Source organism: Cucurbita maxima, unplaced genomic scaffold (genome assembly GCF_002738345.1).
Source record: "Cucurbita maxima cultivar Rimu unplaced genomic scaffold, Cmax_1.0 Cma_Scf00015, whole genome shotgun sequence".
Classification (NCBI taxonomy): domain Eukaryota; kingdom Viridiplantae; phylum Streptophyta; class Magnoliopsida; order Cucurbitales; family Cucurbitaceae; genus Cucurbita; species Cucurbita maxima.
In genome coordinates, this window is record NW_019272031.1 from 4,613,838 (window position 1) to 4,639,910 (window position 26,073).

Here is a 26,073-nt window from a genome sequence, read left to right on the forward strand (position 1 = left end):
TCGCAACATGGTATAACGATTAGGGACAAATTAAGGATCTTATAAATTCACTAAATTGATTAAAACTTACCAAAATTCACTTTTTTTTCCCTTCCATACAAATACATAAGATTATCTACTTACTTTTCATTGGTTTTGGTACGAGTTGTTTCTTGGTACCCTTGTGATCTTAATCTAAGCTAGAATAGATAAGCTTTCATTCGAGGAAATGATTAAAAAAACAAAAAGACATTCATTAAATATTCAAAAGAACGATAATTATTCACACCAACAACAAAGGCTGCCTCCCTACACACTAAATCGAAACAATCGGACCCTCTGAACCAACAAAACAAAGCATTCCATTGAATGAAGCTCACTTCCCTAATCCGCCTCAAGTGAAAATCTTGAGTCATTCTTTTATAGCGTTCTTTCGTTGGGCCAATCGAGGTAAGGTAATAACCCATTTGAGAACTAAGAGGGTAAATGACGTAGACATCTTAAAATGGATTGGTGCAAAGATATCTGAATGCCCAAGCCCAATATGAAGCCCAGACATTCTCCAAGCCCAATATGAAGCCCAGAAATTCTCAAAAGCCCAATATGAAGCCCAAATAGGTAAATTCAGAACCCAGTGATAGTATCGCCAACTCGTCCTCCTCTGGAACAAAACCAGATTCAGTGTAGTTCTTCTCCTCTGCGCTTTTAAGTATCAGTCTCTAGATTCAGCTCTGCCTTTTATTCTCCTTCCTCTCTCTTGTTTAATTCTAGGGTTTTGCTCCATTTCTCCATTTCCAAACCCTTCCATGGCAATTTCGCAGCGTTGACCCGAATTTCAATTTCCTTATCGCGATTTTAAATTATTACATTTCCTTTAATTTCTTCAATCATGGTTGGGAAGACCGATCCTGTCAATGGTTCTGTTAAATCTGGATCGAATAACTCGACCAACTCTGCAACCATGGCGCCGAATGCTAAATCTGATCTGTTCAACATTTTGTCTTTCAAATCGTTTAAGCTTAAGACCAAGCAACAAGAGCTTCTGATCCGCGTCTCGATCCTTTGCCTCGTTTATGTTTTGGCCTTCATTACTAGGCTTTTCAGTGTTCTGCGATATGAATCGATGATCCATGAGTTTGATCCATACTTCAATTACCGAACTACGCTCTTCCTCACGCAGAAGGGCTTTTACGAATTCTGGAATTGGTTTGATTCCGAGAGTTGGTATCCTCTCGGTCGAATCATTGGAGGTACGCTCTATCCTGGACTTATGGTCACGGCCGCTATTATCTATTGGGGACTACGGTTTCTGAAGTTCGCCGTGCATATCCGTGAGGTCTGTGTATTGACGGCTCCATTTTTCGCGTCAAATACTACATTGGTTGCGTACTTTTTCGGTAAAGAAATCTGGGACTCGGGTGCTGGACTTGTTGCAGCCGCTTTGATTGCAATTTGTCCAGGCTACATTTCGAGATCTGTTGCGGGATCGTACGATAATGAAGGTGTCGCCATTTTTGCGTTGTTATTGACTTTCTATCTATTCGTGAAGGCGGTAAATACTGGATCTGTTGCTTGGGCTCTAGCCTCGGCTTTTGGGTACTTTTACATGGTTTCAGCGTGGGGTGGCTATGTGTTTATAATTAACTTGATTCCACTTTATGTGCTGGTTCTTCTGATAACGGGCAGATACTCAATGCGATTATATGTGGCGTATAATTGTATGTACATCTTGGGAATGTTGCTTGCCATGCAGATTCGTTTTGTTGGTTTTCAGCATGTTCAATCTGGGGAGCATATGGCTGCGATGGGCGTCTTCTTTTTGATTCAGGTTGTAATTCTATATTATCTCTTTTGTTGATTTTGTTATTCTCTTTTGTTGATTCTGTTCGTCATATGATGAAGTGTGGCATAATCTTGGGAGAAGGCAAAATTTTACTTGTCATGTCATTACATTGATTGCAAGGGTAGGAAAAGAAACGTTTCAATGTAAAGTATTTATGTTTTTACCCAAGGAGTGGCCCCATTGATTGGGTGCTTTCCACTTGGTAATAATGTTCTTGGGTGGAGAGCTTTATACGTAAAAATCCTTGAACTGTCTAGAATTATGGCATTGGGGGCACGTATAATCTGCACATGGGTTGAGATGGGGCATAAAATCACAAATGTAAAAAGGTGTTGTATGTCTGTAGTTTATTATTCAGTTACCACATTAAAAAAAAAAAAAAAAAACTTTAGTTTTTCAAGCCCTCCCTAGCAGATATTGTCCGCTTTGGCCGATTACAAATGGTATTAGAGAGCCAGATACCAAGCGGTATGTCAGCGAGGACGCTAGGCCCCCAAGTGGGTGAATTGTTAGATCCCACATAAGTTGGAGAGGGGAACGAAACATTCCTTATAAGGGTGTGAAAACCTCTCCCTAATACGCATTTTAAAAAAACCTTGAAAAGAAGCTCAAAGAGGACAGTATCTGCTAGCAGTGGGCTTGGGCAGTTTGCTTTAGCTTTGTTTGTCTTACGTTGTACACTGTACATTTTTTGCCCACATGAAATAATGGTCTGTAGCTACCGTGGTGTGGTGGGATCTGGGAAGTGAAGAGAGAAAGCTTTATGTATTCTATTTTATTCATTGAACTAATCGGCCTCCATTACAGGTCTTTTACTTCTTGGACTGGGTGAAGTACATGCTGAGCGATATTAAATTGTTTCAATCCTTCTTGAAGATCACTGTGACCAGTGCAGTTGCGGTGGGTACCATTGCTTTGGGAGTTGGCACTGCCTCGGGGTATATATCCCCATGGGCTGGCCGGTTCTATTCTCTTTTGGATCCAACATATGCAAAAGATCACATACCTATAATAGCATCTGTTTCTGAGCATCAACCCACAGCTTGGTCATCTTTCATGTTTGACTTCCACATTTTGCTTTTCCTTTTCCCAGCTGGTCTCTATTTTTGCTTCAAGCGCTTGTCCGATGCAACAATTTTCATCGTCATGTATGGTCTTACTAGCATGTACTTTGCCGGAGTTATGGTCAGGTTAATTCTTGTTGCTACGCCTGCAGTATGTCTTATCAGTGCTATAGCTGTCTCTGCTACAATAAAGAACTTGACCCAGTTAGCGAGGGCGAAACCGAAGGTTGCTCAGATTAGTTCTAGCAAAGGAGCCAGCAATGTGAAGAGTTCCTCTAAGGTAAGTCTAGCTCTGTTTATCTGCCTTTTATGTCGGCTCAACATCGTCGTTTGTACATTTTTTATAATCCCACCTAATCTTCATTTGTCTTAATGAATCATTTCGAGTTGCACTAATATGTCAAAAGATGAACTCTCTTCATTCTGGTTGTTTATGCACTTAAAATTATATGATTGTTTCTATATATACTTGAAAAGGGATCATATTTTTTCTTGAGCTGGATTAATTCTTCTCTCCCCCTCCCATGCAACCAACAGGCATCTCTTGATCAATCCCAGCCTTTCCAAAGGAATGGTGCTATTGCGCTGCTCTTTGGTGCTTTTTACTTGCTTTCAAGGTATGCAACCCATTGTACATGGGTCACCTCAGAAGCTTATTCATCTCCATCAATTGTCTTGTCTGCACGGGGCGCCCATGGTAACAGGGTTATCTTTGATGACTACCGTGAGGCATACTTTTGGCTCAGACAGAATACTCCTCAAGATGCCAAGGTGATGTCATGGTGGGATTATGGGTACCAAATCACAGCAATGGGAAACAGAACTGTCATTGTCGACAACAATACCTGGAATAACACACACATCGCTACTGTTGGACGTGCAATGTCTTCGTATGAAGATGAGGCTTACGAAATAATGAGATCACTCGATGTGGATTATGTGCTAGTTGTCTTTGGTGGTGTGACTGGCTATTCATCTGATGATATTAACAAGTAAGAATTTGTTTCTTTGAATAAAGTAATCTTGCCTATTCAATACATATTTTCAGATTGCATCATGTGTCATATTATTTATCTTATTTGACGAAAATTGTGCGTCATGTCATGCTAGATTTTTGTGGATGGTGAGAATTGGAGGTGGTGTTTTCCCTGTAATTAAAGAACCTGATTATCTGGTAAATGGAGAATATCGAGTCGACAAAGGGGCAGCTCCCAAGATGTTGAATTGTCTTATGTAAGTTCCTTAGCATTGGAATACGATTTACGTGCATTTGTATTGCTACATTTCATATCTTCTTATACGAGGTAATGTGGATTTTGTGTTCTATGTTACACTTACACCTTTTACTTGGTCACCAGGTACAAGCTTTCATATTATCGGTTTGGCGAGCTAGTAACAGAATATGGCAAGCCTCCTGGGTAAGTTCAAAATCAATCGTCATTAAGCGTATAGAAAATTTATGAGCTCGATATTTTCTTGATGAAAGCAGCACATGTTATTGACATAGTCAGATAGGACTGAACATATAGGCTAATATATCATCTACGTCCATATCACAAGCTTGTTCTTGCTGATGATAGGAATGAATATCCATATGCACCCCAAAGATGTATATGGTTAGCAATAACTAATGCATTTCGTGCATTTCATATCTAAGATACCTACAGTCAGTATATCTTTGAAAACGAAGAGAATAAATGAACTCTTCAAGGGCTACTTAAGAAACTTCAGTGGAAACCTGTAGGACTAGAACCGGTAAGAGAGGTTGACTTAGGACCATAGTAACTCGTTCATGTCATGAAACACGTATCCATCGGTTCTTTTCGATGTAGAATTTTAAAACTCTGTTCCTTTGTTGTTGTTATGTAACTAGTGTCGTTCGTTAATGGCTTGCCTGACTTGGGTTATCTATGATATATGATGGATGGCAGGTATGATCGTGCTAGAGGAGTTGAAATAGGTAACAAGGACATCAAACTTGAGCACTTGGAAGAGGCGTTCACCACATCTAATTGGATAGTTCGTATTTATAGAGTTAAACCACCAAATAACAGGTGGTGATTGTTCGTTCCTTTCCCCTTCCTCTATTTAGAACAGCTACTACTATAGCTTAGTAGAACGAACTCTGAGTGCAACTCTTGAAATAGTGTTATGCTAGGGAAAACAAATTAAACTGAAATTTTGCTTATAACTTGAGCCTTAGTATTCAATCCGTCAATGTTTTGAGATCTTTTCAGAGATTCATGAATGATTGATTCATTCCTTTGATTGAAACATGGTTAGATTCACGAACATATAGCCATGCTGATGCAACCAAGTCCAATTCTTGGTTTCTTAATACTTTTAGAAGTCAACCACGAGGTTGAATAGTGCACTTACGAACGAATAATTTAACTAATTAAGATATATATATATATATATTTTGGATGAACCCAGTAATTCATTTATTGTAAGCTGAATAATCGTATCACTCACCCAGATTTTGTAAGTGATCATATACCTGTTTCTAGTTATATGTTAATGAAATTAGTAACACCAAATAATCTGGCACTTTGATAATGAGCTTTAGCTATATTTTCGTGAATATTTTATAGTTGGTGACACAAATAATCTAGTAGTTTAATTATGGTCTTAGTTAGGTTAACAATTTGTACTTCAATAACGATTATAACTCTCGAACGAACAGAATTTCAGATATACTTTCACGAAAAAAATCAATAAATTCTAAGTTTATTTTCAAGGAAACTTAATAATAAAGACTACAAAATAAAAATAAAAATAAAAATAATAATAAAAAGAAAAAATCTTGATGGTTAACAACAACCAACTGATGTGTTCTAGATATATTTTCATGGAAATTTAATAGTTAATAACAACAAATATTCTATACCATCGAAATAAGTTGTAGCTATATTTTCATGGAAACTCAATAGTTAACGACAACAAACAATCTAACTTCAATAATGAGTCTTAGCAATTTTTTTGTGGAAATATAATAGTTGATGACAACAAATATCTTTTTAAGTACAAATAAAGTACGTATTTTAAGATATAGCGTCAGGTTGAAAATACGCTACTCACAGTAAGCATTGCCACGCACCCCACACGACTCAATCTTCAACAAAAAGAATATATATATGTTGGTGTAGTATTCACCAGTGTTAACTTCCTCGAACAATCCATCTTTCTCTTATTTCGCATCCCTACCTATACATTCCTGTAATAACACTTGCAAAAGAATTTTCGGGCCACACCAAAAGAATGAAGCAGTTCGATGAATGCGAATATGAACACAGTTTTTATGACCTTGGTTAATCAAGAGCTGCTTTGTTCCTGCGCCCTGTGATTGGATTTGGCAAACCATCGAAGAGTGGCTTTGTGATTGAAGCACTTGAGAGAGCTTGCAAGTCCGGCTTTAAACTCCACCTTGTTGTTGCCCACACAGATGCTGAACTGCTGCTACTGCTATCTTGGTCTCTCAGGTTTGATGTACTTAGTGATTTATGAACTTCAGAAATGCCATCAGTAATTATAGCATCTCCTAATCCTACTGGAATCGAGTTTATCCGAACTGGATCCGAATCCGATAGCAACATTGATCTGCTAACTGATTTTAGCCTCATGGCTAAACTCTTCCCATTTGAACCAGAAAAGAAGCTTCCGCCACTATTCTCGCCCTTCGACGATCTTTCTGGGGCGCCAACGCCATTTTCAGCCTTTTGACGCCTGCGAACCAGCTTCTCATCAGATTTTTCACTCTCTCCATCTCCAGGTTCTGTACATAATAGATGTTCGGTTATTGAGTCGTTCTCAGGCCAGATACTACCGGCGTATTTCCTGGTCTTCGAGTGAATGTTTGAAGGTGGTGTAGAAAGCTCAGAGGTTTTGGGAAACAACCCATCATCAATGAAATTTGAGTTCTCAGTTTTGTATAATGCCATCTCCATTCCTTTGGGAGCATTCTCGACTGTTCGTGACACTAGACCATAATATTTTTGTAATGTGCTCATGGCAGGGGAGGCTTTCGGGTTCGGTGATTTCAATCTTGAAGATTGCAAAGAGTTTAGCATATCAGTTGGTTGGCCTAGATGTAGAGGTTCTTCATTTACAGATCCACTTCTGCAATACATTTAGCAAAATCTATATTTAGACAAACCTGAACAGTAAATTTTCTGGATAATGTCCAATCCACAGTCCAAGGAGAACAGATTATACCATCTGAATCAAATCGTTAAAATTATAATATTTGTACAAAGTTGAACAATTATAAAATTTTCGACATATATTCAACTATATTACTACTTCGGGATGATACTTTTCAAACAAAATCAAGGAAGGAAGTCAGTTGGAAACTCCAAGAAATAGGAAATTATATCAATTCTCAAGATAACATGCTGCATGAGATGCTTATGGTGCAAATTTCAATCATTAGAATAAGAAAACGTTGAAATGCATACTTCAAACCGATATTATGTTCTCTAGGCATGTAAGGTATTCCGTGCAAATGTCATAATTTATAACCACCTTCGCATTCACCATATTCAAATTTAAAAATAATAAACGTATTCACTGCGACGTAAGTTGTTAGCATGACTCAGACAGCGCCATAATCCTATAAAACATGTCTACAACTTGAAACTAGCTAACCACATGAGCAATTCCTTGGTTTTCTAAAGTATGTTACAATAAGATTCTTAAGATTCCCATTTCCCACCCCTAACCAAAGCCTCAATGTGCATACGCTAAATTTACTTTAAGCGCCATAATACTAAATCACGTTTCCACACATGAAGTATGATCAGAAAATATAGGCAAACAGAAAGCTTAATAATAGAAAGATATAAACTCATCTAGAAATTCACAAGGAATACCCTGTAACAGTAGAAGCATCAGACAAGCTGGGTGATGGTGGATGTCTTCCTGGTAGAGGAATTCTCAATTTCTTCAAAGCAAACATTTGAAGATCTGCTGCCAAGCCATTCAACCTCCTGATGTCAGCCACCTAGTGAGAAATGAAAGTGAGAAATGAAATTAAGAGCATCAGGATGGGAAAAACAATTAGGATCACACAACAACGTACACACTCAATCTAGATGAACACAAAGAATAGAAGAGAGAAAATACAGGAGAAAAATATTGATTAAAGGTTTATATTGATGACTTCAAGAATGTACGGTAGTAGAATTTAGTAGGAAGAATACAAAGAATGCAGAAATAAGTTTTGAAAGCACTGTCTCAGTTTACTATATAGATATATATATGGTAGATAGTTATACATAGTAGGTGGTTGTATGTGATAAACCTATACATCACACACAACCACCTACTATATATAACTATCTACCATATATATCTCTACCAAGTTTTTTTTCCTTGTAAATAGTCGTTCGCTATATATATGACCATTTTCAGCTTTACTATCATAACAATTGAATAAGCTATAAGTAATATACACTATGGATTGATGAGGTTGCTAATAACCTAAGATCCCAGATAGATTGATGAGCCTAAGATCAACACTATGGATATTGATTGGTCACACAAACTTCTCAGTAAGCATAAGCTTGCTAATAACATCACTAGAATTTTATATACTAAAGAGTAAAGACACATTACCAATTTCAAAGAATATGATTGCAAATTCAGCAAGCAAGATGGAATTTGAAAAAGAAAAAAGAATCTATTTATTCATCCAGACATCCTGGCATCTTAATTAACAAGAATCTGAGCAAATGAAATCTAATACGAACTTTCTAATGTTTGGCTTGATCAACTTTGCCTTCAGCCAAATGCAACCGATCGAAGTCACCTCTGAACTGACATAGTTCAGAGCTGAAGAAATCTATTTGGAGCATCAGATCATTGTTAAATTACGTCGAGTAGAGAAACAATGCTCATGGAATTGGAAATACAGAAACTCGCGAATATTTCGCCCTAACGGAAGCCTTACTGTGTTTCCAAACGAAGTTAAACACACTGATTCAATTGAATCCTCGAAAATGAACTATTGTTTTCACAATATACATATGCCTAAATCGGAATAGTTTTCGATAACTAATGAAGATTTCTGCAATAAGACGTGCTGAAATCACCGTTGAATCAGAATCTAAATTCAAAGATTTTGAAATACTTTCAGCGATAAAAACGAACTTAGAGCAATGATTTATCAGACCTCCAAAATCGAATCAAGTCAACCGTTAATTGATACGGTATGACAAGAGAAAGAATCGCCAAAACTCGAGGAAAAAACACAACAAAAGAGAATATAAAGCTAAACCGACAGAAGAATAGGCAAAAATCGAAGAAGGAAAAGGAAAAGGAAAAGGAAAATGAAAGGTACCTCGACTCCATACTTAATGGCGATGCCGGCGAGAGTATCCATTTTGGAAATTTGATGTTCTATGTAATTCGGTCCGCCATGTCCACTAACTCCACTTGACGAACTATTTGACGGGGACATCTACACGAACTTCTTCTTCGAATTCGTCTTCAATCGAATTTGGGAGGAAGGATCTGATCTTACGATCGGAGGAAATCTTCACCTAGCAACACCTACCACTCAAAAGGCGCCGTTTGCTCCGATGAAGAAAATTTAAAGATCAATTAAAAGCAATGGGAAGTGGGAGAGAATGATTGGATTTGCCATCCAAAAGCTGTAAATTTGAAGTACCTAATACTGTTCTTCATTCTTAAAATCATAATACGCGCCGACCCCTCAACTCGGTCAATCCAATGAACCAAACTTAACTTTGATTCTCTTTGACGTTATTAACTTGAAATATTTATTTTACCAAAAAAAAAATATATTTGTAGAAATTACCATTAAGTGTATATTTGGAGGATGAAAGTCAATGATCTAGAGTTTATATTGATAGAAAACTCTCAAGAGAGCTTATTATGTTCAAAATGAACAATATAGCAAAGTCAAGAGAGTTTATTATGTTCAAAGTGGACAATATCATACTATTATAGATAGTCGAGTTCATCAAATAAAATTGACTATTTTTTCTATAGTTATTTTCTTGTTTATTAATAATGGTAATATCCATTTTTTATTTCAAAATTCAAAATTAAGCACATGATTCTCAATTAAAACATTTTTACGAATTAAAAAAATAAAATAATTTTTTTGTGAACAATTTTTAAATAATATGAATTGTAATAAAAGATGAGTCTAGGTGGATTTGTCCAAATTAAAGTTGTCGGTGTGGGAAAAATCTCCGATTGCTGCTAAATCATCTCCTATTTTATTGGAATAAAAAATAATTTTGTTCTTTTTTTTTTTTTTTTTTTTTTGTGTGCACTGATTCAGGAGCCAACCGCTATTATTATATTTGCTTGAACGATTTACTAGCACTTGGTGGCGGTGGTAGCTTTGCCTTGCGTTTGGATGGTGACTTGTGAGTTTGTTTTTCTTTGGAACTTTTTCCTACCACTCTTGTTCTATGGGAGAATTTACTAAATTGTTCTTTTTTTTTTCTTTTTTCTTTTTTTCACGTAACAAGATTAAGTGGAACAAGTGGGCCATGTGACACATTTGATAGCGTATGCTTGGCGCATGACCTAGAGTTTGAGCTAAAGAATGTTGAGGTAAAATTAAATTCCCAAACGTTCAAGGCTTATGCATTGAATATCCACCAATTGAATGGATGATAGATCCATCATTTTAAAATATTGCAAAATTCAATCAGAGGTACCGTTGCTCTATAAGTCACCTGTCATTATATCATGTGCTTTCTGTGACACAGTANCAAACTTTACACCTGGATTAAAAGATTAGTCTATGACTTAATTAAAGAAATTCGATAAATGTTATTTTCTAAAGATTCGAACATAGAGCTTATATAAATCTAAATAAAAGTAAAATTTACTTGGTTTTATTTTAACCTCATGAAAACAGCAATATTAGACTTAATATTACAAAAATAACCTTCGTTTATAAAAGTAGCCTTATGCACTTCAACTAACGCTTTAAAACGACTCTATTTCTTGAATCAGGACAAGGAAAATATTAGCTTACTATAGCCCATTGCCAATAATTTCCTTTTCTTATGTGACCCTATAATAATAATAATCATCATCATCATGTGCATGTGCTATCATATGGGCCCTAGTCTAATAAATAACCGAAAGTATTCGTTTAATTTCCTAAAAATCCCAAACAAAGGCTAATTTGACAAGATTTTGAAAGAAAAAAATCTCAACAAGGCATAACGTGAACCTTAGGGCCCAAATCTAGTCGTCTAAGAGACTAATTCTAGTCCTCTAAACTTAGAAGATCGAGCGCAAATATATCTGATGAGAAAAACCCAAAACTAATGAATGTGCTACTACCACCTACTACCACCGGACGAAGTATTCTTTGTAAGGGATGGAAACTTCTCCTTAGCGAACGCATTTTAAAAACTTTGAAGGAAATCTTGGAAGAAAAAGTTCAAAGGAGACAATATCTACTAGCAGTAGACTTGAACGGTTAAAACTATAAGCTATGTTGTATTAGTATCCGAATGCAAATGAGACAGTCAGTACTCGGACTCACGGTAGATAATGCAAGGTGTTTAAGATATGCAAGTTCAGTGATGAATGTGATGTGGCCTAAACAATTTTGTCGTTGATAACAAAGAGAAATCGACCATATATTGTGTTGGCTGAGATGTCACTGTTACGGGACAAGGAGCAAAAATCAAAACTATGCACAACAAAGAAGTGTGTGTGGCTAATATCAAATGTGACAAAACCAGAGTGTACTGAACTCAATATAGCTGAAATTTTCTGAACCAAAATACTTTTTCTTACCGATAGTTTCCCGTCCAGCAAGCCCCGATTCTGAAAACCACATTGATTCCTCAGCTCGATGGACGTCGAGGGTCTAACCGAGCAATTTATCTATGCAGTAACATTGCCAAGGGGGGAGTAAGAGATCTGTTGATTGATAAACCATTGAATAGCATACATTTTTTATTGGGACCAAAACAAGAGTAAGTGCAGCAAATTCACATGGGAAGCATACAACATTTCAATTCAGAGACGCAAAAGATTTATAGACCTTTGCAAACAAAATAATGCACATAACTTCCTTAATCTACAAAGAATTCTGAGCTCGAACCCTTTACCTATGGATTATTGTAGGCGAATTTCATAAATGGACAAACTCTAATAATTAACATATAAGGATGTTTTCTATATTCATTAATGGTTTCCAGATTCAAATCACTTGCAGACCTGCCAAAGAATAAAAGGGAGACATTTAATTGTACAGAACTTAAGAAATCGCTGCATCAGATAAACAATTTACATTTTTCATTGAAATCTAGAATCTCTCAATCTAAATAAGTGTAATGTCAAGACCAAAAACTACCATTTAACCTTCTAATATTTGGCAGTTATGAGTTGTGTAAAAAGTGCTCATGCAAAAATTTCTCAAGGAGGTTATCAACTTGTCGACTGAAACCGAAACCAAGGGCTTCTGAACCATTGAGGTTCCTCATGCCAGCGATATCAAAATCATACCAAGGAATAGAGAAGCTGGGGTAGGGGGACCATTCTGTTCAGAAAATCAGATTAAACACGTTCATTCACTGACAAACTGTTCAAAGATTAAAGAACATGCTCCAACCAAAATTTCAGTACGGTAATATATAGAAGAGAAGTGAAGCAATCATGTTTCAAATTATATGAAAGAACAAGAGAAGCATTATTATCAGTACTACAGATAAGACTGCCCGATAACAGCTATGAATGTGCGTAAATATAACAGGTTACGTACTAAAACTGTGAAATCCTAAAAGAGTTCAAAAGTTCACAGCACCAAGAGGTGCTTTTGTACCCATGGTGGTTCGACTTGTTGTCCACACACCTAGACGCCTTTAGAGATCTTACGGAGAAATGGAGAGACTGGATTTTTTTATAAAGAAAATATACGAGTAAGACTTGTTGAGTATCTGAACTCGACTTATTGAGTATCTGAACTCCAGCCTAAATGAGTCCAGAAGAAAAATGGTTGGTTGCTATTTTCCATAGTTATTTCACATACAAAAAACCTAAGCATACAGGTTTAATGAAGTTTTCAGGCAGAGCAAAATGCAAGCTGGAGTAAAATGAGTTCCATATTGCTAAAACATAATAAAATATTCGCCAAAAGCATTAGGATAATGAGAGAAATTCAAAATAAGTTTATTGCAAAATAGACAATAAGTAATTTCCAATGTCATCATTTGTGAGAGGATTGAGATACAAATACCCATAGATCGATATCTAATAAAGCTCCAAATTTACTCAAAGTCCTGCACATATTTTTATCTGATTTTGTTCTTCAAATCTTATCACATACAATATTACCAGGGCTTGGACATGATGATTTTTGGATGACTCATTTTGTAGTACCATTCAATGTCCTAAAGACAGAAAATCAGTTAAGATCTTTAAGCTCTATATAGATGACAAAGGACAAAAAGAAAGCATCACAACCAGTGATTTGGGAGAAGAAAGGCTCCTTAAAAGCTACAAGAACATAGCAAGATTTCAAGGGAGGGAAATAATTTGGTAAGACCAAGTAGGAATACCGTGATTGCACAGACAATGTCAATCCATCCCAAGTAAATGTTCAGAGAGTTCGGGGTAGAAGTCGGGACTAACACTTGGTTACAAAAGAATCCAGGAACTTTTCCAAGTACATAATGACAATTTATGATGGTGTGGTTAACTGAACAGATGCCACGCAACGTGAAACAGAAGGTAAGAACTAGTTGAGACCAAAAGGAAAAGGTAACCAAAAGATGTTACGTGAGCATTTATTAGAAGTTTTGCATTACCCATATTAAAAACTTTCAATAGTAACAGAACAAAAGTAAGCATTAAATCAGATGCTGGTCTGATAATAACCGACAATGAACTCAGTTTATTGTGAAACCAGGATCTAGAAAATGGAACATACATGATTTTGATGGTCCACTGTTAACCAAGTATGGGAAATGGGAAAATAACATGGAGAAATATAATGAAAAACCTTCTTTAAAATTTCATTCCAAATTCTAATAATTAATAAATAAGATATAGATAGCAATCTAGAAACACTATCAAGTCAGCAGACGAATGGTTCATGATTAGCATAAATCACAAACTTCTTATTCAGAAAAGCAGGCTGTGTAATTCAATGATGTTCCCATTAAGCATATAACTTAAAGAGTGAAACATTATCATGAAGGCAACCACACTACATTTCATTACAAGTTCTTGTCATAATTAAGTCCGGATACCACCATGCAAGTATAATACTTATACCAAGTAAGTTTCACTTGAGGATCAATTAACATCCAAGTCCTGAGAACCCTTTATAAGGCTACTTATACCTTGAATTTTATTTGTAGGAGAAGATCAAGTCCTGTGAGCCCTTTGTAAGGCTTGTTTTACTTCGAATTTTATTTGTAGAAAAGGATCCTAGCAAAGTGACATGCACTTACAAGTACGAACCTGGAATCTATGGCCTCAAAAATTTTGACACTGTATGGACCGCAATAGTTCAAATCAATTAAAACTAAAACCAACAAGAATAATATCCTTCTCATTATGTCACTATGTTAAAATCAAGTGACACACACGTTTGTGCCTTTTAGTATATATGAACACAAAAGGTAATAATTTGGACCAAAAAAAAAAAAAAAAGAAAAAGAAACCTGATGGCAATTCTAAAAGTAAGAAGTAAAATTGGTTTCGGTATGAAAATCGTTCAGAAAAAATTGCAGTCAAGTAGAATTACTTCCCTTCATGTATAGACAATCAGATATATAAAAGAGTTGGCTAAAGGAGTGTTTCAGAACAGAAAACATAATGAAGGTTATGAAATGGAATAACTGGTGATTTGTATAGAAGCCTAAGCGCCATGCCATCTATCTCACTAAAGATATGAACAACGGTAAATGTTTATATATTTTCCCCCTTTATCCAAAGAACAGAAATTCAATTACAAATATTATTTTTGTAAAGTTCAAACGTTTGTACAAACAAGATATGATAACATTTCAAAAGGAAAGGACATAATTTGAGATGCAATACCAGTAATCCTCAATCAAGATCTTCCTCCATAGGCTCTGAAGAGTTCTGGCTTCCCCTATTTCTGGAGCTAGGATCGTCGCTATTTCCGCTGTTGTTCCCACCTCCACTGTCGCTAGTTTCAGCAGCTGGACCAAAACCTCTGAATGGCCAAGGAAAAGCAATCCTTCTCACCCTCCGATCAGCCATTTGTTGCGTCTGTGAATTCTCGCCAGAATTCGGATCGTTTCCACCAAAATTTTCCCCACCAGTAGAAGAATCGCCGAAGAGTTGACTTTCGCTTTGACTTCGATTAGGAGCTGAAGTCCCGCGAGTCCTTTGCTCGTAATCGGGATCATCTGTGGGCAATTCATATCGACACACTGGACAAGAATTATGCAATTCCAGCCAAGGAATGATACAATCTGCATGATATATGTGTTTACAAGGCATCTGTTTCGCCTCTTCGTTGAGCTCAAATGTGTCCTTACACACAGCACACTGTGAAGAATCCGACGCCAGCAATTCCTCCGTAATTTTGATATTTGGAAGTGCCTCAATCGCCGACTTCGAGGCAGGAGGGGTTCCATAACGGTTCGGATCGTTTTCAGCAAGCTGTTGAATCAGCTGCTCAAGGCCGGGGCCGAAGAAGTAGTCGCCAAGATTGAAATTGGAAGAGGGATGAAACGCCTCTCCCGAGGCGTTTTGGATTACCAATTGAACATTAGCGCTTTGAAGATAGTTCTGGAGGAAGAGCAAGGGATTAAAACCGTCAGGGTCTTGCAAGGACGACGATCGAAAAGAACCGCCTCCCAACAGCGCCGAGAGATCATTCACCATAGAACCGCCACCACCAATGCCACCGGAAGACGATGACGTGGAAAATATGATCGGGAAACCGCCATTTCCACCACCCCCGGTACTGAACGGAGGAAATGCCTCGGATGTGAAGGAAACGAAAGGATTGGGAACAGGGCTAGGGTTAGGGTTTGGAGTTTCCATTTCTTCAACAAAGCTGTCGTTGCAGTTGGGGCACAAAAGATCGGAGGAGGATGAGTGAGCAATTGTTACCGTACGATTGCACGTATAGCAGAAATAGAGCTGATGGCCCTGCGAGGCGGCGCCACCGCCAGCTCCGTCGCCAGAGTTACCACCGGACGAAGACATTCCGATTAAAACTGAAATCTGAAGATTTGTAGATTCTTTTTCCTCAAGTTGTGACGCTAGAACAAGAAGGAGAGATGGAGAAAGGTATTATGAAATTGGAGCGCGAGTGATGCGGAGAAGGAAGCGAGGAAGACCAGAGGAAGAGATTAGCAGATTCTATTCCCTTTTTTTACAATTTCGTTCTCTTCTTGCCGATGAAAAATCAGCTTGGTTTCTGTAAATTTAAATTTTTAATAATTAATTATAATATATATCCTTTTTTTATTTTCTTTTTTTTTCTTTTTTTACTTTAAACTTGTAATTTTATTTATTTATTATTTTTATTTTTATTTTTTTTGCTAAATCACACCCTAATTTTAACCCAAAAAAAATATAAATTCACTAATTTCAATAAATAAAATTTTATACAAACTAACTTTTTTTTTTTTTACTTTATCAAGCCTAATAAAATATTTTTAATTTTGCAACAAACACAAGTAAATAATAATAATAATAATAATAATTCATTAAAAATACTTTTTTTTTAAATTCCGAGAAAAAATTTAGTTGACTAAAAAAATGCAAATTTCTTTAAATTTTTGTATTCATTTATTAAGATATTTAAAAAACAACACTTTTTTTTAATCTTTATATACACTTTTAATTATTTATATATATATATATATATATATAAATGCATTTATTTTTTATTTTTTTAATTTTTAGGTATTACAAATGCACTATTTATTGCCTAACCTCTTCTTTCTATGCTAATTTGTTTCTGTTTAGCAATTTTATTGTCTAATTATGTGACACGTAAGAAGTGATATTTTCATAGTTATTTATTAGACATTGATATCTCTTTTAATAAATCTTCACCCTAATAATAACAATAAACTTTGTATTAAAGCAAAGATTTTTTTGTTCTTTTACTTTTTTTTGAGTTCAAATTAGAATAAAATGTTAGATATTAGACATTTAAAAGATCATAGTACCGTTGAAAGAACCTAATTTTCGAATATTGTAATTAATTTTATGTTTATCTCATAAACTACAAAAAGATCGACCACAAAATTATACTGTAATGAAATAAAAACAAGAACTCCGAGCTCTAAGATGGATTATGTGAGATTCCACAATGGAGACGAAGGGAGTAGATTGTGAGATCCCACATCAGTTGGAGAGGGAAACAAAAGATTTTTTTATAAGGGTGTAGAACCCTCTCCCTAATAGACGCATTTTAAAACCGTGAGGCTGACATCAATACGTAACGGGCCAAAACAGACGTGGCTTGGGTTGTTACAAATTATCTACAAGCTCCCTAATATATTTAAGATATCAACCAACTTCTACTTCTCAAAGAACATATTGATACACGAATCATTCTCAAAGAACATATTGATACACGAATCAAACTCTACGTAGAGAGCTCTTAAGAATTGAAGACCGTCGGTCGGTGATAATAAAAACGCCAATAAAAACGCCAAATAATGATAACAAATTTAGCCACCATGATTCAAATAACCTCTCCCAAAAGCTATCATAGAAAAACAAGTCACCCACCAACATGAATTTCCTTGAAGAATCTTTCAACAACTTATTAAGTGAAAAATCTTTAAAAGGAGAAGAACTAACCATTCTCATGTTTACATCCAACTGAATCCAGGTACTTTCTTTACATCTCTAGTTTCCATTAGCTCTCTTAAACTTCCCACACCGTCCCAGTTACTCCGGCCCGCAAACATGTTCGATAACAAAACATAAGTCGATGAATCGTTTTGATCCAAATTCAACGCGTGCTCGGCTGCTCGTTTTCCCGTCTCTACGTCGCCATGAACTAAGCATGCACCAAGCAATGTTTGCCAGACCAAAGAACCCGGTTTAAACAGCATTCGTCCGATCAAATCCTCGGCTTCTTTTATACACCCAGCTCGGCCTAAGAGATTCACCATACATACATAGTGATCTTCAGAGGGTGAAATCCCATGGTCAGCACTCATGGAAGAGAAGTATTTCCATGCTTCATCAATGAAACCTCCTTGGCTACAAGCATAGAGGACACAAATAAAAGTGATGTGATTAGGCTCAGCTCCTTCTTTTCTCATTTCATCAAAGATTTGAAGGGCTTCTTTTGCTTGGCCATTGTGTGCAAATCCCATAATCATGGTAGTCCATGAGACAACAGATTGTTCATCCATTGAACGAAAGACAACATTTGCACTGCTCATACATCCACATTTTGCATACATATCAAGTAGAGCATTATCAACACAAACATCAATATCAGCTCCAAGTTTAATTCTCAATCCATGGAATTTCTTCCCTTCTTCTATGGATGCTAAATTAGCAGAAGCATTCAAGGCAGTTGCAAGGGTGAACTTATTTAGCCTCACGCCGACGTTTTTCATATCGTAAATGACCTCGAGTGCCTTCATTGGCTCGCCACAATGGAGGCACCCTGCAGCCATCTGAGTCCAAGAACACACATCACTTGAAGGCATTTCATCAAAAGCTTTAAAACCATCTAATAATTTCTGATTCTTAATGTACATATCACACAAGGAATTCCCTACACAAATATCATTCCCATATCCACTTTTCACAAGCAGTCCATGAACTTGCAAACCCAGTTTAAACTCAGAGAGAGCAGCCAACCCAGTTAAGATACTAGCAAATGTAAAATTATCAGGCTTAATGTCCTCGAGATTCATCCGGCGCCAAAACTTAGGCAGTTCAAAATATGATAATTGCAAATAACCAGCCATCATAGCATTCCATGATACAATATCCTTGGATGAAGAATTCTCAAAAACTTCTAAAGCTTCCAGCAATTTCTCATGCCTAATTAAAGCAGTTAAGAACGCATTCATGAGGAAAATATTCGACCCATATCCTAAGCGAAGAACTAATGCGTAAATTTGGTACGAACATATCAGCCTCTGAGTTAAAGAACAAGCATGAAGAGCACTTACAAGGGTGAATTCGTTGGGAATTATCGTGCCATCACAATGCATGCGGCTAAACAGAGAGAGGGCTTCATTGGGTCGGCCGTGTTGGACGAACCCAGCAATGACTGCAGACCAGGACACAACATTTCTCTCAGGCATTTCGTCGAACAGTTGCAGACCACATGAGAGACTTCCACATTTGACATAGAAATTAAGTACATGGTTGTGGAAGAAAAGAGAATATGGAAGAAATCCTTTGAGGAACTTCGCATGAATCGCCGATCCATGGCGGGAATCAGAGGTTTGAACACACCGATGCAAGAGATTGACATAGAAATCTTCTAGCTTCACGGACGAGATCTCTGATTTTGAAATGAAAGACTTGTGAGAAATTCTCAAAGCAATTGAATGTCGTGTTTTTGTTGATTTAGAAACAAAAATTAATGGGCGAGCGATGTGGAGAGGCATTTAATTTATATGATCATTTGAAATTCTGGAACAAACTCTATTGGGAGGTTTATTCAAAGCCAACCCTAGCCCCGACCGCACCCAAGTTCGGTTAAATAATTTTTATATTTTAATCTAAATATAAGTTTTAATTCCCAATAATAAAGAAAAAAACCCCATTTTAGCTTTACATTATGCAATACATAGTGAGAAATACTAATTTTTTACAAGTTTTTTTATAAATAAATTTTTATCATTTCAACGTATTAAACCTACCGAGCGGTCTTGTGTCCAAGCCAATTGGTCAATAATGTCAAACTCACGAGGCTGTAAAATTATGCATATTAACGCATGTATTTTGGCTCATATATCGTATCAATCTAATTCAATTTTAAGATAAGGGTCTTGGCTCGTAGGTCTAAATATTTTTTATAGTCAATAATTTATTTCAGCTTAGTCTCGAAAGACCTTTATAAATAAATCTTTTCTCATTTGAACTTATTAACCTATCAAGCGGTCTAGTGTCCATGGTTTATAATGTCAAATCTCACATGGTTATAGTATTATGCACATTGACGCATGTATTTTGTCTCATATATCGTGTCAATTTAATTCGAAATTTAAGATAACAGTCTCGCTCGTAGGTCTAAATATTTTTTATAGTCGATAATTTATCTTAGCTTAGTCGGAGATTCTCTTTTTTCGAGACTGTGGATCTAGGGCAAAGGGACTTTCCTCAACCTCGGCTCGTAGGTCTAGATTTTTTTTATAGTTGATAATCTATCTTAGCTTAATCTCAAAAGACCAAAAGAGGAAATTCTTTTGTTTGAGATTATGGATTTAGGCCATAAGCACCCTTAACCCCAATAAATAAATAAAAAGTTTACCGTCATGGATATAAACCATTTATCTATTTTTCATAAATTATTTCTAAATTAAAAAATGATATAAAATAAAAAAAACTTTTACATTTGTACATGTTTTTTTTTAACTTCGTAACGCTCAAAATTTTTTTCGAAATGCAACTCATTTTTTTAACATTTTTTAAGTAAAAAAAAAATTGAAATAAAGTATTAATTGTGGATAATTTTAAGTTTTAAACGTATTTTTGAATTTTAAAAAATTCAAATATATATATTTTTTTAGATAAAATAGAATACTTTTTTTTTAATTAATTTAGCAGGAAAAAAAAATTATTCGTCGTGAATCTCGAACTCAGAGGAAAAGCACAAAAGTCGCGTACTGAACTCCATTAAATTGAAGCCGCGCTGCCAAAGTTGAGGGTCTCCGAGCATCCAGAAGGCATCGAGCCACCACGGTCAGTACTTTGCGTTTATGAACGATTTCCAGAATTTCTATCAATTATAAACCTGCAAATCCATTTTTCACAGAAATTTGGCGGTATCTCATCCAATCTTTGCTCGTTCGTGGATAATAATTTTCTGCTATTCGAGTCCAAACTGAGAAAATGATATTATAGATTCCACAGTTTTACTATCGATTTTTTCATTTCTCTGAACCTCTGTCTACTCATGGATGCAAATATTGCAGACATTTAATCGAACACTATGGCTTCACGAGGGGCAAACGTGGTGCTCTCAAGGGCGAACAGGATGAAGACGAAGTTGCAATCAGCATTATCAGCGAGTGTTTTGGAAATCGAGGACGTTTCGCACCAGCACGCTGGGCATGCGGGAGTGAAGGGAAGCGATGGGGAGACTCATTTCAATGTAAAGATTGTGTCACCAAATTTCGAAGGGCAGAGCCTTGTGAAGCGCCATAGAATGGTGTATGATGCGTTGGCTGATGAGCTTCAATCTGGATTGCATGCAATTTCAATCGTGGCAAAGACTCCCCAAGAAACTGGAGCAAAATGATGTTCAGATTCGCCTCACAGTGTGAGTTTTCAAACGAACTCTTACTTCAAATTTTGAGGATTTAGGTATTTTTATGTTTTGGCGTTTCTGTCCCATTACGTATTTGTTAGATAGACACAACTCTCCACAATGGTATGATATTGTCCACTTTGAGCATAAGTTCTCATGACTTTGCTTTGAGCTTCCCAAAAGGTCTCACTCCAATAGGGAGAGTATTATTTGTTTATAAACCCAGGATCATTCCCAAAGTTTAGGGCACTGCTTTGTCCACTTTGAGCATAAGTTCTCATGGTTTTGCTTTGGGCTTCCCCAAAAGGCCAGCTTCCCAAAAGGTCTCACTCCAATGGAGAAAGTATTCTTTGTTTATAAACCCATGATCATTCCCTAAGTTTAGGGCACGGCTTTGTCCACTTTGAGCATAAGCCTAAGTTTAGGGCACGGCTTTGTCCACTTTGAGCATAAGCTCTCATGGCTTTGCTTTGGGCTTCCCCAAAAGGCCTCACTCCAATGGAGAGAGTATTCTTTGTTTATAAACCCAGGATCATTCTCTAAGTTTAGGGCCTCACTCCAATGGAGAGAGTATTCTTTGTTTATAAACCCAGGATCATTCTCTAAGTTTAGGGCACGGCTTTGATACCATGTTAGACGAACACAACTCTCCACAATGGTATGATATTGTCCACTTTGGGCATAAGCTTTCATGGTTTTCCTTTGGGCTTCCCCAAAAGTCCTCACTCCAATTGAGAGAGTATTCTTTGTTTATAAACCCACGATCATTCCTTAAATTAGCCGATGTGGGACTTTCATCATCCAACAATATCGTCGTCAGCCACGGTTTTACTAGGGAGAGATTTCCACGCTATAATAAGGAATTTGTTCCTCTCCAACCTATGTGGGATCTCACAATCCACCTCCTTGGGAGCCCAGCGTTCTCGCTTGGCACACTTGCCCGGTTTTCAACTCTGATACCACTATAACCGTTTCTAATTCACAACCGTAAAAAGAGGGTTCGATTATCGATTTTGTCCCCATTTCTTACACCCTACTTTAAACTGTGCTTATGCATTCAAAAATTTCATTATAACAAGGTTCTTTGTTCAAAGGGTAATAAGCATCTCTGTCATTTGTTGGTAGTAATACAAATTCAAGGTGACTGATTATTTATTAGTGCACTCTACTCCTAGATAGAGTCATTATTCCAAGATAGGACTAGTCTTAACCTCCTTCTTACTCAAACTCAATCGAGATCCATAATGTTCAACCAATCTGATTTTTCATATTCTATGTCATTGAAACAAACGTCTATTGTGACTCCTCACGAATGGTGCAATAACATCTACAAAGGATCTAAAAGAAAGTTTTTCGTGAGGGCCACTGTGAGATCCCATGGTTTGAGAGGATAATGAAGCATCCCTTATAAGGGCGTGGAAACCTCTCCCTAACAAACACATTTTAAAATCGTGAGGCTGACGGTGATAGGTAACTGGTCAAAGCGGACAATATCTATTAGTGGTGGGCTTGGACAGTTCAGTCACATTTTAGTCTACATGCATGGTAATCTCTAAAGAGCCAAATTCCATGGTTAGCACTCATGGAGTAGAATACTTACATGCATTATAACTGAAACACCTTGTTTACAAGCACGGTGTATACTAATGGGAGGTAGATCATTGTGTCTTCCCACATCAGTTGTAAAGAGGAACGAAACATTCTCTACAAGGGTGTGGAACGTGGAAACCTCTCCCTTGCATATGCATTCTAAAAGTCTTGAGGGGAAACCCAAAAAGAAAAGTCCAAAGAGGACAATATCTGCTACGGACATTTTGTACACCCTTGTATTTTCTTTTATTTCTATCGATGAATGCTCATTTCTATCAATATCGGCCGAAACGTTCATTTGCTCAAGGGCTTATGTCTCAAACCATGTATTTTCTTCTCTTCTTGCAGGGAGGCCGAATTGGCACGAGCGGATCTGTTTCGTTTGCAGTTATCTTTCAACCTTGTCTTCTTAAAATTGTTAGGATATGAAGTTGATCACATATGCAAAGAGTTGGAATACTTTCAGCATGTGGGTCAGTTGCAGGTATTATTTCATCAACACCCTTTGAGACTATTCTAAATAAGTTACAGAAAAGAGTCGGTACTGATCTATATTTTAGATCAATATTTATATGAATGTCTGAAGCGTGTAATTGATTAGATCTAGTATTTCATATAATGATAATAATTAGAAAATTATTATTATTTGTTAAACAAGTATGTATGAGAGTGGATTTGAAGCTTATACTTCAAGAGTAGATATTTTAATCGAATTGTTATTTATTATTATTAGGAATTTGGACAACAAACTTTTAGAAAGACTAATAGGAGATGAATTGATTTCAACCATTCGCTTAGTTATAAGGTGTATAACTTTCGAGCTTGTACACATGTTTCTAGAGCTACTTGGTTAGTTACGGCACCTAGTGCATTACTCCAATGGTGCCCCAAAGTTCCTCCGCTGAATTGTAGTACAGAATTATCTTTAAAAATCTCGGTTAGAGTAGGCACATGCCAAACGTGAATACCACTGGAAGTCACTGGCAGAACACCTTGTAAAGAGACCCAATCTTGAGTGAAATAAATACCGCGACTTCGATCTTTTTCAACAAAATCATCACATAGTAAATCAGCAAAGCCTAAAATGATGTCTCTTTTCCCTTCGAGTTTACCTACTACGATCCCAACGTGAATATGATCTCCACCAAACAGATGTAATAGATCTAAATTGGAATTTATAGTTGTCATTTTGAGATTTCATGACGACTCACTCTATAATTAAATTGATTTGAAAAATAACCAATATCAAGGTGAGTTTGAGAAATACAAGCTTCTACGTTTATGTGCCAAAAGTTTGTCAAAATGCCTGAAATTGCATGCCTTTAAATAAGTCGTTCAAGCATTCAAGAACAAATAAATGAAAATTAGAAAAAATAAGATACAGGAAAATAAACTCGGTCTTCATGTGAAATGCTTTATATTGTCTTAAATATCTATTATAGGATTTGTTTGGCTTGATGAGAACGTCTTGATGATGAGAGCAGTTTTGAACGTTAGACAATTCATACGTGTCTATTATCATTCACCAAGAGTAATATGAGAGCAGTTTTGAACTTATATATTCTTATAATTAAGTCAAAATAAATAAATAAAACATATTACAAAGTGTGCCTCCAAAGCAATCGGAAGTCGAGTCAGGGAGCATGTCCACTACCAAAGGGGAAAGACCCTATATGCAGCCCGAGCACTGATGCTGCGAGCAACAAAGCACTATAAATATTTGAATCATATTTCTTCGAGAGGTATAAAATAACTCCAAACCCGAGCTCTATACTACTTTCGAGCTGACTCAGAGGGTATTAGACAAAGCACCACATTGGTGCTCGATTTGATCGACCATTGGCATCACTCGAGTAATTTGACTTAAACACCTTAGACTAAGTTAACGAGATTGATACTCCAACCAAACCAATCTTGAAAGAGTTTAAAATTTATAAAGGGTTGCAACAAAAGAGAGGGATTGGGCTGAACTGAATATGGCCCGCCTAAAGAGCGTAATGGAGTTGGACAACACGCGGGCTTAATGGATGAGTGGCAGCCTTGCGCTTCAAGCATGAGGCCTGACCTCACCCGGCAGTTTCGTATAAATATAATTTTGTTTCCCGCCAGCGACATTAATAGGAAGGTTAAGATTAAGAATAGGTGGCGAAGCGTCAAATATGAACGCTGCCATTTCCCTTTCGCATTATTTGTGGATTTCCGTCCGTTTCCCTCAGAATTTGTGGAGCCAATCAATACCGAGCTCTTTTTCTTTCCTCTTCATCATCGTTCTCGTGAATTCTCTGTTCGGAGTTACCAGAGGCGAAGGCGACTTTTCTTAAGAAACCGCAGCGATTTGATCGTCGTAGCGGTTCGTCAAATCGAGTCCAAACATGAATGAGAAGGCCTCCGTCTCTAAGGAGCTCGAAGCCAAACACGCTAAGGTTTCTAAATCTATTTTTATCTATCTCTGTTGCGTTTTGTTTGAAATTGATCGAAGGTTTTGAGGAAATTCGTCGTTTCTTCGCTATTTAGTTATGCGAGAAAGAGAGATTTAAGTTGTTGTGCGCATTTTAGGCTTATAGAAACATAATGTTAGTGTTTGGAAATGCTATGATCAACTGCTAGCGCAATCAAACCAGCCAAAAACTATGATTGAATTGCGCAGTATCAACGAAGTTCTTCTCACCTTTTCAAGCTATTTGAAGTCTTTGTTTACGCGGCAGGGATATGAATTTCAGTCGCTAATCTATTAATTTCATGTGAATTTTGTTTTCATCTCGAATACTTGGTTTTAGCAGTGTGAACGTTTATTTTAATACTTTGTTTAACTTCAGATCTTTTTTGTGCGTGTTACATATTTGTTTATGCAGATCTTGGAAGGTCTTCTCAAGCTTCCAGAGAACAGGGAATGTGCTGACTGCCGGAGCAAGTACGCATTTAAAAGATCATTATTATTAATTTTTAAATATGATGCGTTCATTCTGTAAATCTAATTAGTTACGAATGTACTTCCTGTTCGTAAGCTTCTGATCAGCCAATTTTTGCTTGGAGCATGCATAATTTTCGCACTACAATATTTATTTTCAAAATGTTTATTCTCATTCCTCCTGAATATCTAATTTGCAGCTTTTTTTTTTTTTTTTTTTTTTTTTTTTTTTTTT

At 36.5% G+C, this 26,073-nt stretch overlaps 6 protein-coding genes across 12 annotated transcripts in view; 3 read left to right on the plus strand and 3 right to left on the minus strand.

The window, feature by feature from the left end:
• The first annotated feature begins 639 nt into the window (after nt 1–639).
• LOC111490035 (dolichyl-diphosphooligosaccharide--protein glycosyltransferase subunit STT3B-like) lies at nt 640–5,124 on the plus strand. Its single transcript, XM_023138466.1, has 6 exons — nt 640–1,807; nt 2,630–3,166; nt 3,424–3,878; nt 3,997–4,119; nt 4,245–4,304; nt 4,818–5,124. Exons 1-6 carry the CDS (start codon nt 869–871, stop codon nt 4,945–4,947), a joined length of 2,244 nt encoding a protein of 747 aa, XP_022994234.1. The 5' UTR covers nt 640–868; the 3' UTR covers nt 4,948–5,124.
• A 695-nt stretch (nt 5,125–5,819) lies between these two features.
• Nucleotides 5,820–9,579, minus strand: LOC111490532. The gene is made up of 3 exons (XM_023139176.1): nt 9,227–9,579; nt 7,758–7,888; nt 5,820–7,005 (listed from the first exon to the last, which is right to left on the minus strand). The coding sequence occupies exons 1-3, from the start codon at nt 9,344–9,346 to the stop codon at nt 6,198–6,200; spliced, it is 1,059 nt and encodes a 352-aa protein (XP_022994944.1). The 5' UTR covers nt 9,347–9,579; the 3' UTR covers nt 5,820–6,197.
• A 1,780-nt stretch (nt 9,580–11,359) lies between these two features.
• On the minus strand, nt 11,360–16,285 carry LOC111490530 (E3 ubiquitin-protein ligase RING1-like). Of its 6 annotated transcripts, none has more exons than XR_002719583.1 (3): nt 14,938–16,285; nt 11,683–11,772; nt 11,360–11,545 (listed from the first exon to the last, which is right to left on the minus strand). XR_002719583.1 is itself a non-coding variant. In XM_023139172.1 (2 exons), exon 1 carries the CDS (start codon nt 16,078–16,080, stop codon nt 14,947–14,949), a length of 1,134 nt encoding a protein of 377 aa, XP_022994940.1. In that variant the 5' UTR covers nt 16,081–16,285; the 3' UTR covers nt 11,478–11,772; nt 14,938–14,946. The 6 variants fall into 6 exon arrangements, 4 of the variants coding, with proteins under 4 accessions (XP_022994940.1, XP_022994942.1, XP_022994941.1 ...); XR_002719584.1 differs by lacking the exons at nt 11,360–11,545; nt 11,683–11,772 and adding exons at nt 11,816–12,108; nt 12,253–12,430; XM_023139172.1 differs by having other exon boundaries at nt 11,478–11,772.
• Nucleotides 16,286–17,496: 1,211 nt separating this feature from the next.
• LOC111490529 (pentatricopeptide repeat-containing protein At4g33170-like) lies at nt 17,497–19,545 on the minus strand. The gene has a single exon (XM_023139171.1). It carries the CDS (start codon nt 19,473–19,475, stop codon nt 17,706–17,708), a length of 1,770 nt encoding a protein of 589 aa, XP_022994939.1. The 5' UTR covers nt 19,476–19,545; the 3' UTR covers nt 17,497–17,705.
• Nucleotides 19,546–20,782: 1,237 nt separating this feature from the next.
• LOC111490536 (protein BOLA1, chloroplastic) lies at nt 20,783–23,640 on the plus strand. The gene is made up of 3 exons (XM_023139182.1): nt 20,783–20,855; nt 21,006–21,352; nt 23,279–23,640. Exon 2 carries the CDS (start codon nt 21,023–21,025, stop codon nt 21,329–21,331), a length of 309 nt encoding a protein of 102 aa, XP_022994950.1. The 5' UTR covers nt 20,783–20,855; nt 21,006–21,022; the 3' UTR covers nt 21,332–21,352; nt 23,279–23,640.
• A 1,428-nt stretch (nt 23,641–25,068) lies between these two features.
• The window catches only part of LOC111490533 (probable ADP-ribosylation factor GTPase-activating protein AGD15), a 5,937-nt gene continuing 4,932 nt past the window's right edge, over nt 25,069–26,073 (plus strand). For both annotated transcript variants that reach the window (XM_023139178.1, XM_023139179.1), the window contains exons 1-2: nt 25,069–25,353; nt 25,783–25,841. In XM_023139178.1, the coding sequence (XP_022994946.1) occupies nt 25,303–25,353; nt 25,783–25,841 (110 nt within the window). In that variant the 5' untranslated portion in view covers nt 25,069–25,302. The remainder of the gene's footprint in view (nt 25,354–25,782; nt 25,842–26,073) is intronic.

Coding starts and splice junctions, on each gene's coding strand:
- LOC111490035 (XM_023138466.1), top strand. CDS start 869: ATGGTTGGGAAGACCGATCCTGTCAATGGTTCTGTTAAATCTGGATCG. Junction 3,879..3,996: donor TCATCTGATGATATTAACAA/GTAAGAATTTGT, acceptor ATGTCATGCTAG/ATTTTTGTGGATGGTGAGAA. Junction 4,120..4,244: donor AAGATGTTGAATTGTCTTAT/GTAAGTTCCTTA, acceptor CTTGGTCACCAG/GTACAAGCTTTCATATTATC.
- LOC111490532 (XM_023139176.1), bottom strand. CDS start 9,346: ATGTCCCCGTCAAATAGTTCGTCAAGTGGAGTTAGTGGACATGGCGGA. Junction 7,889..9,226: donor CCATTAAGTATGGAGTCGAG/GTACCTTTCATT, acceptor ATTTCTCACTAG/GTGGCTGACATCAGGAGGTT. Junction 7,006..7,757: donor GATGCTTCTACTGTTACAGG/GTATTCCTTGTG, acceptor AATGTATTGCAG/AAGTGGATCTGTAAATGAAG.
- LOC111490530 (XM_023139172.1), bottom strand. CDS start 16,080: ATGTCTTCGTCCGGTGGTAACTCTGGCGACGGAGCTGGCGGTGGCGCC.
- LOC111490529 (XM_023139171.1), bottom strand. CDS start 19,475: ATGCCTCTCCACATCGCTCGCCCATTAATTTTTGTTTCTAAATCAACA.
- LOC111490536 (XM_023139182.1), top strand. CDS start 21,023: ATGGCTTCACGAGGGGCAAACGTGGTGCTCTCAAGGGCGAACAGGATG.